Here is a 14,423-nt window from a genome sequence, read left to right on the forward strand (position 1 = left end):
ACACAGTTTAACTTGCAGTAAATATTATAGCCTTCGTATGAATAAAATTATTCTTTGTTAACAGTATATTTGGTAAGTTTACTTTACTTTATAATTATAATCATAATTAATAATATTTATTTATTTATTAGATTTGTATGCCGCCCCTCTCTGTATATTGTTAATTATTAATTAATAATACTGCCTTCTGCCGCACAAATCCCAGCGACCAATTAGGTCCCACAGAGTTCGCCTTCTCCAGGTTCCGTCGACAAAACAATGTCATCTGGCGGGACCCAGGGAAGAGCCTTCTCTGTGGTGGCACCGGCCCTCTGGAATCAACTCCCCCCGGAGATTAGGACTGCCCCCACCTTCCTTGCCTTTTGTAGACTCCTGAAAACCCACATATGTTGCCAGGTACGGGGAAATTGATATACCCCTCGGCTGTTCCATTTTTGTATGATTTGTTTGGGCTGTATGATTGTTATTAATAAGGGTTTTAATTTTTTTAAAAAAAATATTGGACTTGTACTTTGTATTGCTTGTTGTGAGCCGCTCCGAGTCCTCGGAGAGGGAAGGCATACAAATCTAATAAATTATTATTATTATTATTACTTTCCTTTCCTTTACATGCACAATTTGTAAGACTTTTGAGGGCATCCTGTAGCTTAAAAAGTTGACGTGATAGACAAAAACTGTGGTTATTTTTGGATCCAGAGGCCAAAAGTTAGTTGAAAACAAGTCATAGATTTAAGTCAATGAAATTGCTGTTCCCCAGTGTTATCTGTCTAATTTTATACAGCTCGTTCCATCAAGGTTAAGTATAGGCAATAAGAGAAAAATGATTCGTGAAACTATGGGCGAAATAGATTGCCCAACTTTTTTTTCTTAGCATTAAGAGAAAGACTGCAAGGAAACAACAATTATTTCTTCTTTTGCTCCATCCATTCCATAACCTTTATCATTCCTTAGATTGGAAAGAACCAATTTTGGCTACTTAGTGCTCTTCCTCAAGGTAAAGAAAAAGACTTGACTGTTATTTCCATATCTCATAACTGACAAAGGATAACATACTGGAATTGGAAGTGATTTGAAAGTTGTTCCTTTTTTGTTTTCTCTTAAGAGATAGTGAGAAACAAGTATTGTTTGAGAAGAGGTTTCCCTGCAATTTTTGCACACTAGCAACTCTACAGCGATAAATAAATGGAATGATTTGTGACTATTTGCACGTTCTTATTGGGTAAATTGCTGACAGGACTAAATGATATAGTGAATATTTCTGAGAAGAGACCAACACACTAATGGCTTATATAATTTCAAAAGACTAAATCTATATGGCATAGTGACTATTTTAGAGAAGAGATCAATGCATTAATGGCTTACAATTTCAAAGGTAACCTGGCACTTATGAATCATTCATCGTTGTCAGTTTTTCCGAAGGTTGTTCCTTGCAGGCAAAAAGTAAAAACGGAGAGGGAAAGCAGAATTGAGTCAGTCAAAATTTTATAGTTACAGTATTTATTTTATCAGATAAATCAATTTCCGATTTCTCCTCTTCATTGTTCAAGAACAATTGAAACACAATTTTTATAGATTTGATAAAATGTTCTTCTTTTTCCAATTCTTCCATAAATCACATTGAGAAAAAGGCTCTGTGTTTTACTTATGGCAGAACAACTTGCATCTTGCTTTCATTTCTGAACTCATGACAGGAAGTAATTTTTAAGTTCCTAAAAACTGGGTTTATTTAAAAAATATTTGTATTTTGCTATTTTTCCTAGCAGTTTGAAGCAGCTTATATATCATTTACAGGCAACTATCGGTTCTGCTTATCTGCCAATCAATTATCATTCAAATGATTGTGCCAGTGGCTTAGAATTTGACAGTGTTACCCAGCCTATTCTTAAGCTTCATTCCTAAAACTCTGATGCTGTCTTGCTCCAAGATGTGATGGTGCCTAGAGATGTAAAATATGCCTCAAACACATTTGTTTAAACATGAAGACAAAGTTCCACCAGAAAATACAGTAACTCAAGATTTTTTTTTGTATTGTAGGTATAAGGTAACCAGGCTTTACTTATTTATAAAGCCCTTTGTTAGTTTGTACAAAATTTGATTGTTTGTGTTGCTGAAATGGCACCATTGTTTTTAACATTTGCTGTCCAATCTTAGCCTTTGTGATTTTTATTGTTTTTAATAGTAGTTTTTTTATGTTATCTGTTTTATAATCTTACTGTATGCTGTCTAAAGTAACTTTTTAGGGAGATAGGCTATATACATTTGATGTATAATTAATTCATTAAACATTGGGGTGTTTCTTCATAAGCCTCCTATATAATGTTTTGGAGCACCCTGTACTGAGATGAGATTTTTCGCTTCTATTTCTGGAGCAGTTGGCTGTTGGCCAGTTGAGATTTAATTGTGAAGGAAATTGCATATCCACCCAAACCCCCATTCAGCTCAGCTTGGCGTGGGCACTGTGGAAGCTTTCTGCTCTTGTTCAGTGTTATTTGGACAATTTGTTCCTGTTTGCTGCACATTGTAGCTTCCAGCTATGCTTTTTCAATAAAGAAAATTTGAGGTGGGGGACCTTATTGAATACCCTAATACTTTAGTTAAATAATCATCTTGAGGTTGGCAGTCTTTTATGAATATATACTCTGTATTACTCTTTTTCTAACTGGCTTCAAAGCTGTTGAAGCTTTTTCATTGTTTTAAGATGGAATCATAGTGCGTTTCAACTCTCTCTTCTGAATAACAAAGAACAAAAATATATACTTCTGTCTTCCCTGTGATATATATATATTTGATTTGGACTTACAGATTTGAACAATGTACATATATAACAGTCTAAACTTTCAAAGGCTTTTCTTTTTTGTAAGGCATTCCCCCGCCCCCTTAGTTTTTATTAACTTTTTCTAGTGATTTGCTGTTTCTGCTTGAAATAATTTTTAGGTATTGATGTTGTGGATTATGTTATGTTAATTTATGTTAATTTATTTATTTATTTATTTATTTATTAGATTTGTATGCCGCTTCTCTCCGTAGACTCGGGGCGGCTAACAGCAATAATAAAACAACATAAAACAAATCTAATATTTAAAATGACTAAAAACCCTTATTAAAAACCAAACATACACACAAACATACCATGAATAAATTGTATAGGCCTAGGGGGAAAGGAATATCTCAATTCCCACATGCCTGATGACAGAGGTGGGTTTTAAGGAGCTTACAAAAGGCAAGGAGGGTGGGGGCAATTTTGATCCCTGGGGGGAGCTGGTTCCAGAGTGTCTGGGCCGCCACAGAGAGGGGTCTTCCCCTGGGTCCTGCCAAACGACATTGTTTGGTCGATGGGACCCGGAGAAGTCCGACTCTGTGGGACCTAACCGGTCGTTGGGATTCGTGCGGCAGAAGGCGGTCCCGGAGATGTTAATTTAGGCTTTAAAGAATGATTAAAAAATAAGATGTTTATAGTCAGAGTAAGTAAAACTGTGTACTGTAAAAACAAATACCGATATGTGCTCTCTGTAGAAGATACCAAAAACCAGAAAATCTTTCATTCCTATGTGTATGTGTGTATGAATTAACATATTACAAGTCACTCAAGATTTAAATATCCTTTTGTACATTCACATTAAATTCAAGTAATTTCTGATTTGCAAGGTGGAAATTCTATTTCATTTACTGCTGCAAGATAATAATGGAAATACGTTTTTAAAGAAAGATTAAAAATAGATTGTGTAATTTATCTCACTAGCAAAGTCTTATTTACTATATTGTGGAAATAAATGAAGTAAGCAGGCTTCCCAATTTTTTTTGGGGGGGGGGGGGGGGAGGGAGAGAGCTAGTACCTATATCCAATTTGTTTTTGTTAGAGGTAAAATATTAATATCAAATCTTCCAGGAGCAATGCTCAGGTATTAAAAATAGCACCCAAAACTTTTTTAGTCAAAAATATTAAAACACATGGAATTGTATTGAATTTGCTTGACACATACAAAAATCATATTCTTTTTGGCCAGAATAAGCGCCTGAATCCTTCCTATCATTTCTTGATTTTTTTTGGGGTGGGTGGGAGGAGGATGACTTGGCATTTGATGATGGAGAGGAAGTAGAAATAAGCAGCCATGTGCAATTTTTGCAAGAGTGCTTTAGCAATCAAGTGGAACATCTGTAGAGATGGGAGCATAGGGACAACTTTAGGGCATTGAATCTGTCACTGCAGTGGGGAAAAAATGCATTTAGTAATTAGCTGGGCTGTAGGTCCAAATCCTTATGTAAAATTCAGTGGGATAAGAGGAATTAGCCCCTGGGAGTTTTCTTATTGTGAAGACAAGAATCCTGCCTCTTAATTGCAAGTTCTCTCCCCCCCCCCTCACAATTCTGCTCTACACTGCTTCAAAATTCTGGCTACAAATCTTTTCTTCAATATCCATCCAGTAACTTTGAAGTTTTTAAGTCAAGCTCAGTTTCCAATGCGATTTACAAGGAAAACCCAATAAGCCTTTTTCTTTGAAATTTGCAGCCCTGTATGAAATCGGAGTTGGCACTTAATGGGTTAGCTGTTTTGTTTTATTCAGATTACACGATCCGGATTCTAGTTTCATCATGGAAGGGAAGGTTTTCGCTGGAGGAGGGCACCTCTATATTGGGAGTTAGTTAGGATGCTGTTCCAAAACAACCATTAGAGCAGTGTTTCCCAACCTTGGCAACTTGGAGATATCTGGACTTCAACTCCCAGAATTCCCAAGCCAGCATTCGCTGGCTGGGGAATTCTGGGAGTTGAAGTCCAAATATCTTCAAGTTGCCACGATTGGGAAACACTGCATTAGAGCATCTGGACACAAGGCCCGAAGTGCCGCTTTGCCCGAGGCTCCCTCCCTTCAGCTTCACAAGGCCTGATGGGGGCGTGTTGGAAAGAGGCGGGAATTACTTCATGACAAGTCAAACATTTCAGCGCCTTTCGTGACAAGCGACCAAGACCCGCTCGGCTAATTTAACGCGGTTGTGAAAGAAACATGTTTGGTGTGAAAAAACACTGAACGGGACTGGGGTGTGGGGAAGAAAGGGGGCTCAGCCTTCGGACGCTCGGAAACCCCCCTCAGAGTCCCGCGCGCGGGTCTCTTTGAGGAGATATTCGCCCCAATGCCCGTCAGCGGGTCAAAAGGCCCACCCGCCTATAGCCCCTTCTCCTTTCCCGCCAGCCAGCGGCCATCCGTTTGTGTGCAAAGTGGTTGAACGCGGCTGAGGCGGTGGCGGCGTTGTTGTTAAAACCGGGAGCCGCTCTGGCGATGCCCCCAAGGCAGGAAAATCCTGCCTCCTCCCGCGGGCGCCGCCAAAAAAAAAAAAAAAAGAGGGAGAAAGAAACCTCCCTCCCTCCCTCAGGGTCTGTGACGGGCCTCGCCCGGCGATGGCTTCTGCACGGTGCCTTTGTGCCGCCTGAGCATCTGCTCGGAGGAGCCCTCCCTGCCCTTCGAGGGAGGAAGGAGGGAGGAGGAGGGAGGGAGGCTCGGGGCTGGGCGGGAGCGCCAGCGCCTTTTGTCATTCCGAGCACACACAGGCAGACGCGTCCTCGCTTGCTCCGGCGCTGCGCCTGGCCAGGCGTCGCGGGTCCAAAGCCGCTCCTGGTCGCCTTCTCTAGCAAGCCCCGGTCCGGAGGGAAGCGCTCGGCGGAGGGACCGGACATGTCTCTCTCGGCGCTGCAGTAGGAAGATTGCGAGAGAGAGAGACCCGCCCCGCCGGCCGGGGAGGCGCGGGGCGGCGGGGCCCGGGCGGCGGCAGCCCTCCCACCATGGAGGTGGGCAAGCTGGTAAGGCTTAAAGGCACGGCTCGGGAGGGGGGCATCCTGGACCCGCCGGTGGCCCGTGGAGCGCTCAGGAGATACAGCGTTTGAACTCGCCATGCCTGTGCAGATGGGTGATCTTGGGATGCTCTCCCCAGTGGGGCATCGGCAGGAGCTCTGAAAAGGAGGCAGGTCAGCTTGAAGCGGGATAACAAACAGGACTCCCTGCTGTTGAGCCTCCTTTCCATAGAAAGCCCGGTCTGGTCGTTGAGCGGGGGTTTTCCTCAACCCTCCCGCCGGCGGTTCCTTCGGGCCCTGGACCACATCCAGGAAACCCGCCGGATCGCTCTTGCTTTCTCTTCGTTGGCACCGGGCAAAGGACTTGCGAGGTTGCCCGCCTCCCCTTCCATTTCCCGGAGAGAGTTTGAGGGAGGTGCCTGAGCCAAGGTTGGGATCCCTCGCCGTTTTTAATTCCGCTCCTTTTCCCCTGTAACGTTTTTCTCTCGCTTAACGCCAGACTCTGGGATTTTTTTTCTTCCCTCTCTCTCTTTATAAGAGAAGGATCCTTTTGGTTGAATAACTTATCCATAATCACTCCTGCCACATCCACTATCATCCTTTCTGGCTGTCTTTGCCAATGGACTTTGACTAGACTGGGAAGAGCTTTTATCTTAGGATAGATAGAAACACAGAAACATAGAAGATTGACTCTTCTACTATTTCCTGTATTTGATTTTAGGATGGATATATGTTTATCCCAGGCACGTTTAAATTCAGTTACTGTGGATTTACCAACCACATCTAGATAGATAGATAGATAGATAGATAGATAGATAGATAGATAGATAGATAGATAGATAGATAGATAGATAAAGGCATGAAGTTTGTAAGAACTTTGCAGTTTGTTTCTATGGTGGAATATTGTCTGATGCCTTCCTTTTGAGACGCAAGGCTGCTGTGGAAAACAGAGGGAGTGTTTTCTTCTCTAAATCCCCAGGAGAGTATTTTCTTCTCTTATTTTTTCCAAGCTTCAACTGAAGTCAGGCCAGAGCTGATTTTGGGATACAGCAGGCAAATAACAGGTATTGAGAGATCTCCCTACCCTCCCTAAGAGAAATGGGAGAAGAGTCCAGCTGCAGCTTTCCGCAAGGATTGGAGCTGCTGGTTCAAAGGCTCCCAGAGCCTTCTTGGGTTTGTGGGGAAAGGAGTGGGTGTGGGGCACAGGAATAATTTTATCTCTAGGCAATCATAGCACATAAACCGGAGGAATCAGAACTGCTCAAACAGCAAAAAGGAGGCAGGTTTTATAGATTGGGAGCCGTTCATATTGTCCATCATGGTATACATGAATTGGAAAGATTACTGATTGGTGGTTAGTGACATCATATTGTAGTTATTAAAACTATACGCCTAATTAATATTTTATGGATGGATGGATACTACAGCATGGTGTAGATTAGGCAGAGAGTGTCTTGGTTAAAGCCGAATGAAAGTGAGTTGCTGGCATGTAGCTTCAATGGATTACCTTGGGCAAAAAAACCTGATGCATTAAGAAGAAGTGGAGCTAATGGAAAAGCATCGTGCTTCATATTCTACTTGCACATTCTAATATGTTCAAAAGGCAAAATACTTATAAAATGTAGGTGATAGAAGTGAATATCTGTTGCTTTCTGTATATTCTGCTGTAGTTCAGTAATGCTTCCTTCTTACTAGCTATATAATAGTAGCAATATCAACACGATTCTCTTAAAGAAATGATCTTTATTGGAAAGACAAACTCCAGCTGGTCCTGATATTCAGTACAAATTCTTAGATTTATAAAGTCTAGGTGCAAGGTGCAAGTTTTTGGATTTTGCAATTCTGGTCCTATAAGCTGACATCACAGTGTAACACAGACAGGAACTTACCTTAGCAACAGAAAGTCATTTGACTAATAGGAGGTTGCAGTGTGTGAGATCTTTTGCAGCGAAGAAAAATATTTGGGGAAGGAATGCCAGGATGGTACTTTTCTGTTCCTTGATTTAATAAGTATATGGACATAATGAGGAAGATGTCTGTTTTGGATTTAATAGCTGGATATTATTTGAAGTAGAGATAATATTTCCTTTAGCTGTTCAGGATTTCCCAGTAAGCACCAATGCCTTAATATCTAAGGCAGTGATTTTCAACCTTTTTTGAGCCGCGGCACATTTTTTACATTTACGAAACCCTGGGGCACATTGAGCGGGGGGGGGGGGGGGCTAAAAAAGTTTGGACAAAAAATTCTCTCTCTCTCTCTTCCTCCCCTTCACTCTATTTCTTTCTCCCTCCCTCTTTCTCTCCCTTCCTTCCTCTTTCTCTCTCTCTCTCTCCATCCCTCTTTCTTTCTCTTCCTTCCTCCCTCTCTTTTTTGCTCTCTTTCTCTCCCCCTCCCTCCCTCCCTCTATGTCTTTCTCTCTCTCTCCTTCCCTCCCTCTTTCTCTCTCTCTCTCTTGCTTTCTTTCTCTCTCTTTCTCATTTTCTCTCTCTTGCTTTCTTTCTTTCTCTCTTTCTTTCTCTCTCTCTTGCTTTCTTTCTCTCTGAGTTTCGCGGCACACCTGACCATGTCTCGCGGCACACTAGTGTGCCATGGCACACTGGTTGAAAAACACTGATCTAAGGAACAAAAATAGATGGTTGACTTGTTAATGTAATTTCCTTAGAGCATCACAGCTTTAATCAGAGGGACCTATAGAGTTTAATGGGCGAGTGGAAATATCATCCTTAAATGATCATAGCTACAATGTTATCAGATTTAGACAAGGCATTTTATTTATGACCACCCAGTATGTATGACTCCAGGCAGCATACCAGCCACAATTTAAAATATAAAACAAAAACAAACAAAAAGAAACCCTCAGCCCCCTCTTCCCTGCAGCTGTGAGAGACAAAACGGAATAAGCAACTTGATCTGCTTTGTATCAGTTCAGGGGTCTCAAACCCAGACTGACCGAATCATGACTTTCAGGCTTATTAGAAAAGTAGCAAGGGAGAGGAGCAATCTTATCCCCTTGGGAATGATGGTCTGCAAGAAGGGAGCCAATACTGAGAAGGCTATTTTTCTTGGTCCTACCAGATGTACTTTCTTAATAGATGGAACTTGCAATATGCCCTATCTCCCCATTCTTGTGGGCCAGGTAGATGTAACTGGGAAGAGGCAATCCTTCAGATAGCCTAGCCCCAGGCCAGGCTTTAAGGGTGATAACTAGCATCTTGAACTACTGTATATGTGGAAGCAAATCGGCAATCAATGCAGCTCCAGCACAAGAAAGAACACATTTAGGCTTGTGAAAAATTGTACAGCTTGCTGCATTTTTGAGTCCACTAAAGCTTCGAAATGCTCTTCAAGAGCAGCCCTGGGTAGAACACATTGCAATAGTCCAAACAGGAGATGACCAGAGCATGAATGACTATTTATTTATTTATTTATTTTATTTATTTATTAGATTTGTATGCTGCCCCTCTCCGTAGACTCGGGGCGGCTAACAACAATAATAAGACAATATAAAGAAATCTAATATTTAAGTTTAAGTTAAATTAAAAAACCCTAATTTAAGAAACCAATCATACATACAGATATACCAAGCATAAAATTTATAAGCCTAGGGGGAAGGGAATATCTCAATTCCCCCATGTCTGACAACAGAGGTGGGTTTTAAGGAGCTTACGAAAGGCAAGGAGGGTGGGGGCAACTCTGATCTCTGGGGGGAGTTGGTTCCAGAGGGTCGGGGCCGCCACAGAGAAGGCTCTTCCCCTGGGTCCTGCCAGACGGTATTGTTTAGTCGACGGGACTCGGAGAAGGCCAACTCTGTGGGACCTAACTGGTCGCTGGGATTCATGTGGCAGAAGGCGTCCCAGAGATATTCTGGTCCGATGCCATGAAGAGCTTTATAGGACTCTGAGAAGGTCCCATTGATCCAGGAATGGATGTAAATGGTGCATAACATGCCGGTGTTGACAATTTTGACCCTTCATTCTATGATATTTTTAATCATTCATTCTATGCTCAATAGCATCATTTAGTACCATTATTCAGACGTTGATACTAAATCTTCACATTAGGAGCCCTGAACTTCAAAGGTTGAAATAAATATGGGAGATGCTTTCTCTAAGTGCATTTTTTTAAATGTACCATAGTCTGGATGAAGCAGGGTATAAACTGTTGGAGTTAGGGGAAAAAATGGTATGCTAGATATTTGTTTGTTTGTTTGTTTAATATGCATTAATAGAAAAGAAAGAGCAAAAATAGTATAATACACACGGTATATTAAAAACAGCTCAGTTTTAAACACAGTATTGGACCTTAATCACATGGAATAATATTGATCAGTCCTTCCATTTGATCAATATAGGAGCAATTTATAAATAGAAAGTGAATCCATATCATCAACCCAGCATTGTAAATATAAGGTGGTACTGTTCATCAGATAGGGAGACCTCTTCCTGACATCCTTCCTAGATCTGCCCATACTTGTCAAATAACCCTAGTCTTCAACCCTTTTGAAGAATTTTGTTGACAGAATTGGGGGAGGAGCCAGAGGAAGTGAATTATCCAGATTTCTTTCAATCAGAATTTAGGTTTGCATGAGATGGAGACTGTATTGACTTTTTAGTGACCTTCGGTGCAGTATTGCCTACCAGGATGGGGACAATGACTTATGCACCATGGGCCATTGCAATCAATAGTTATGGAGCAAGAGAAATTGGTGTACTGTATATATGATGGAGTTATTTTTAATATTTAACCTTGTCACTAGGGGAGATCATTTTTTTGGTTCAGAATATGGTAGCATCAATATGGTTATGATACCTAGTTGTATCAAGATCAAGGCAATGATGCAATTGAAATTTTGTCTTGATATCTAAATACTTTTGCGATCTGAATGGGATGAAATTGCTGAATTTGAATTAAAACAAGACAAGAGTTCCTGTTGTTTATCAATGTGTTTTCTCTGCTCCAAAGTTTATTATGATATAAATCTCTTTAAAAGAAGCTGGAAAAAAAGACTTTGTTCAAAAAGCCATAATGATAAACCCCCAAAGCATATAATAGCAAATAAAAAAATAAAAAAATCAATATTTATGTCTTATATTACTCAGGACTGGTGTAATCTTTTGAACAGCTATTTTTAAAAAACAACCCCAATTTCTCCAGTAGTCTTCAACTCAGTATTATAAAGTTAAAGGTACGATTAAAGAATCTTTTAGATCAGTATCATTAGATAATATGTTCTGAGTCCTGGTAATAATAGAGATGACATTACTTTGTTGCTGTTTAACTTAGGAGGATGATAATTTACTAGGGCTTTTCACTTCCTCCAGATATCTTTGCTTGCTCCAATTCAGTGAATATTCTATAGCATGTACACAAAGGAAAGAAGTTCTAGTGTAGGAAACGTAAAATTTCCAGTGTTCTAGTATATCTTTCATATAACAGTATATCAAAAGTTTCTTAATTTCCTTCAGTTCATTTTCCCAAAGTAACCAACTCAGAGAAAGAAAGATAGTAGTAATTAAAACTTTAATGCTAGGTTTTGAACAAGCATCCTTCTACTTACAATATTCTATTGTGTTGTTATGGCTTTCCTGATAAAAGTAGCTCTGAAAGATACATGGTAACAAATGCATCTGACACAGTTGAGGATGCATTCCTGCTCCTATAAAATAGGCGATGAACTGTTGGCTTTAGTCCAAAATGAAATAAAATGCATTGGCCAAAACAGGAGTACTTGAGTGATGGGTGATGGGCGATACACTTTAAAACTGCAGTGGGAAAACACAGGGATTGCATTTGTAACCAGTGTTCCCTCTAATTTTTTTTTGGGGGGGGGCCGAAAAGTATAGTGTCTGAGCGGCAGTCCCTTCGGGATTGGGCGGCACAGAAATAATAAATAAATAAACAAATAAACAAACAAACAAATAAAAAACCCACCCTGTTTTGCCTCAGAGAATATCAAAATAGAATACTGTACTGTGTGTCTATAACAGTGAGCTCATAATAGGGCAACTCTATCAATTTTGATATTTATTATTTGGATTTGTATGCCGCCCCGAGTTTTCGGAGAGGGGCGGCATACAAATCCAAATAATAAATATCAAAATGCCACTTAAATAGTTGAGCTAGTTTCAAACTAGATTTTGATTTTCTTTCTCTCTTCCTTACTCCCATTCTTTTTCTTTCTCTTTTCCTTCCTCTCTTTTTTCTATCTGTTTCTCTCTCTTCCTCTCTTCCTCTCTCTCTCCTTCCCTCTCACTCTTTCCCTCTTGGCTTCTGGGCAGGTTTGGAAAACTCTGAGTTGATGATGATTTTTAAGTGAGCGATTGCTCACTGCTCAGCTTAGAGGGAACTATGTTTGTAACAGGAACGATAAATACACAGCAGTGTCCATTTCTGGTCTTCAAAGATCATTGCTGGCCCATCCTTTCAATGGGGGCAATTGGGCTTCAATCTTCCTTTTTTTCAGAGCTAAATATTTCTAGTTCTTTCAGCCTCCTATATCAATCATGTAAGAACTACTTCCATGATTGGGTCAGGGGTGGGTTCCACTTATCTTCACCACTGGTTCGCAACACGCGCATCCCGTCGTGCATTTTCACCTCCGCGCATACTCACTAGCCCGACAGAGCCCAAAACACAGCTGAGGAGCTGGTCAGCTATGCTTTGGGTGAAGAAATAAAGCTCAGGATTAACCCGTGGGCAGGCGGAAGGCTTTTTTTCAAGCAGAAGAGGAAGCCTCCCCGAGTTCATTGCTGTAAGCCACCCCGAGTCTACGGAGAGGGGCGGCATACAAATCTAATAAATAATAATCATAAAATAATAATCATAAAAGCCATCTGAAGGCAGGGGAAAAAATCACCAAAAATTCAAAAAAAAAAAAAAAGATGACGGTGCTCATGGACCAGCATCAACCGAATCAGATCTGTGACGCTATTGTCACATCGCTAGCGGATCACTAATGGTTTGAACAATCTGGTCCAAACTGGGAAGAACCCAGCTCTGGTCTGGATAAATTGCATTGGATTAAATGGTCCATTTCTACTTCAAATAGGTGTTATTCACTTTCTGTGGTGCTGTAGCAGGATCAGGACAGGAGCATTTCTAAAGGGGAGAAAGCGAAAGATGGATATCTAAAAATTATACTTAGGGAGTTGGTGCATCTTTGAGATGATTTTGGAAGCAAAACTTGTATGCTACCAATGTATACCATTTGTGTTTGGTTTCCTTGTGTTCTTCAAGTCTGCTTTTCTTCCTGCAGACATTTCATTACCAGGCTTGGTAACATCATTGGGGCATAAGAATGTAAAATTCGGGGGCTGTTTATGGTAAACTATCCCTATGTGATGTGAGCTAAGCCTGAATGAAAGAGGAGACCCTGAGGATGTGGACCTCTTCCATTTGGCAAAAGACTGGAGGTGCCTGGAAATGAGGGTGGACTGTGTGCACAGAAAGCTCCATAGTTATCAACCTTACTATCTGGCACATGAATGAATATTCATTCCATTAGTCAAGTTTATTTTAAGTGGTATTAATAAAATATTCGGGTTTTTACGTTTGGTTTTATATTTAGTTTATTTTTTAATGTCCCTTTTAGATTATTTCATTGAAATAGAATGCCTGTTCTGGAAATATTTTTATATAAAAAATAATTGCAAAAGAATTTGCTTTTACTGTCTTTTATAATCAGATCGGGAACATAATAAACACTTTTCCAGATATTAATATCATAAAATCTGGATCCATGCTGGCATTTTTTCTTTTGTCGGTTACATCGTAAGCTGGGCCAAAAATATTCAGCCTGGACAAATACTGTATGGTCTATAATGTCTGAGCCCTAAATGAATTATTGTGTGGGCAAGCATTATTATTTGAGAGTACAGTGACATGTAATCTAAGCCTTCAAGGGTACATATGTCCTCTCATTTTTCAGCCTGTGGACAGTTCTCCTCCATACTCAAAAATCAGTAGTCATTTCCCATCAATTTGAGACAGGAAACATAAAATACCATGCATATAAAAGCATCAAAATGGATAAAATAGAGGATGGTTTGTTGGTTGGTTGGTTTGTTTTTTAAAAAGCTCTCAAAAACTCCAGTGGAAAAATACCCTGATAAGAAAACCCTGATTTCATTTTTTGTGTGTGAATGTCTACCTCTCATTATAGCTCTCAAGTACTCCCAATGTTAATATTGCCTCCAAAAGGTTTCCAGCATCACATTAGAAAGTTGGAAGAATAGACAAGCATCCAGTTAGTTTATTGTGCATTTCCACTGCATTGCTCTTAACAACCCAGTTATTAACCAAGCTCTCTACTTGACAGCCTGTGTGCCACTCAGATTTGGCATTGGAGAGATTTTTTTCCCCTTTTACAGGGTTGGAATTTCAACCTGTTCTTTGATTAAGGCCACCTTATAATTTAAGTGTATCTTCTATCAGTTTGCTTGGACAGTTGGAAAGATGGCAGAAAAGACCTGGATTATACTGAAATGAAACTTGGAAGTATAACCAACTTAGAACTGAACAATAGTCCTCTACAACTGAGGTTCTCTATTCTTAATAATTTAGCTATTCCATGTTCTATAAAAGGAAGCAGTGTTCACTGTTTATTGTCCCTGAACTTAAATGTAATCTGCAGATTAAATT

The 14,423-nt window shown here is 40.2% G+C and overlaps 1 protein-coding gene across 3 annotated transcripts in view; it reads left to right on the forward strand.

Moving 5' to 3' along the window:
• Positions 1-14,423, forward strand: part of HIP1 (huntingtin interacting protein 1) — a 109,769-nt gene that overhangs the window by 22,551 nt on the left and 72,795 nt on the right. The window contains exon 1 of one of the 3 annotated variants that reach the window (XM_070735033.1): positions 5,699-5,791. The exons of the other annotated variants lie outside the window; for them this stretch is intronic. Within the exon in view, the coding sequence (XP_070591134.1) occupies positions 5,774-5,791 (18 nt within the window). The 5' untranslated portion in view covers positions 5,699-5,773. Of the gene's footprint in view, positions 1-5,698; positions 5,792-14,423 lie in introns of those variants that run through there. 3 annotated transcript variants of the gene reach the window in all.

The sequence above is a fragment of the Erythrolamprus reginae genome, chromosome 1, assembly GCF_031021105.1.
Source record: "Erythrolamprus reginae isolate rEryReg1 chromosome 1, rEryReg1.hap1, whole genome shotgun sequence".
In the NCBI taxonomy this organism is placed as follows: Eukaryota; Metazoa; Chordata; class Lepidosauria; order Squamata; family Dipsadidae; genus Erythrolamprus; species Erythrolamprus reginae.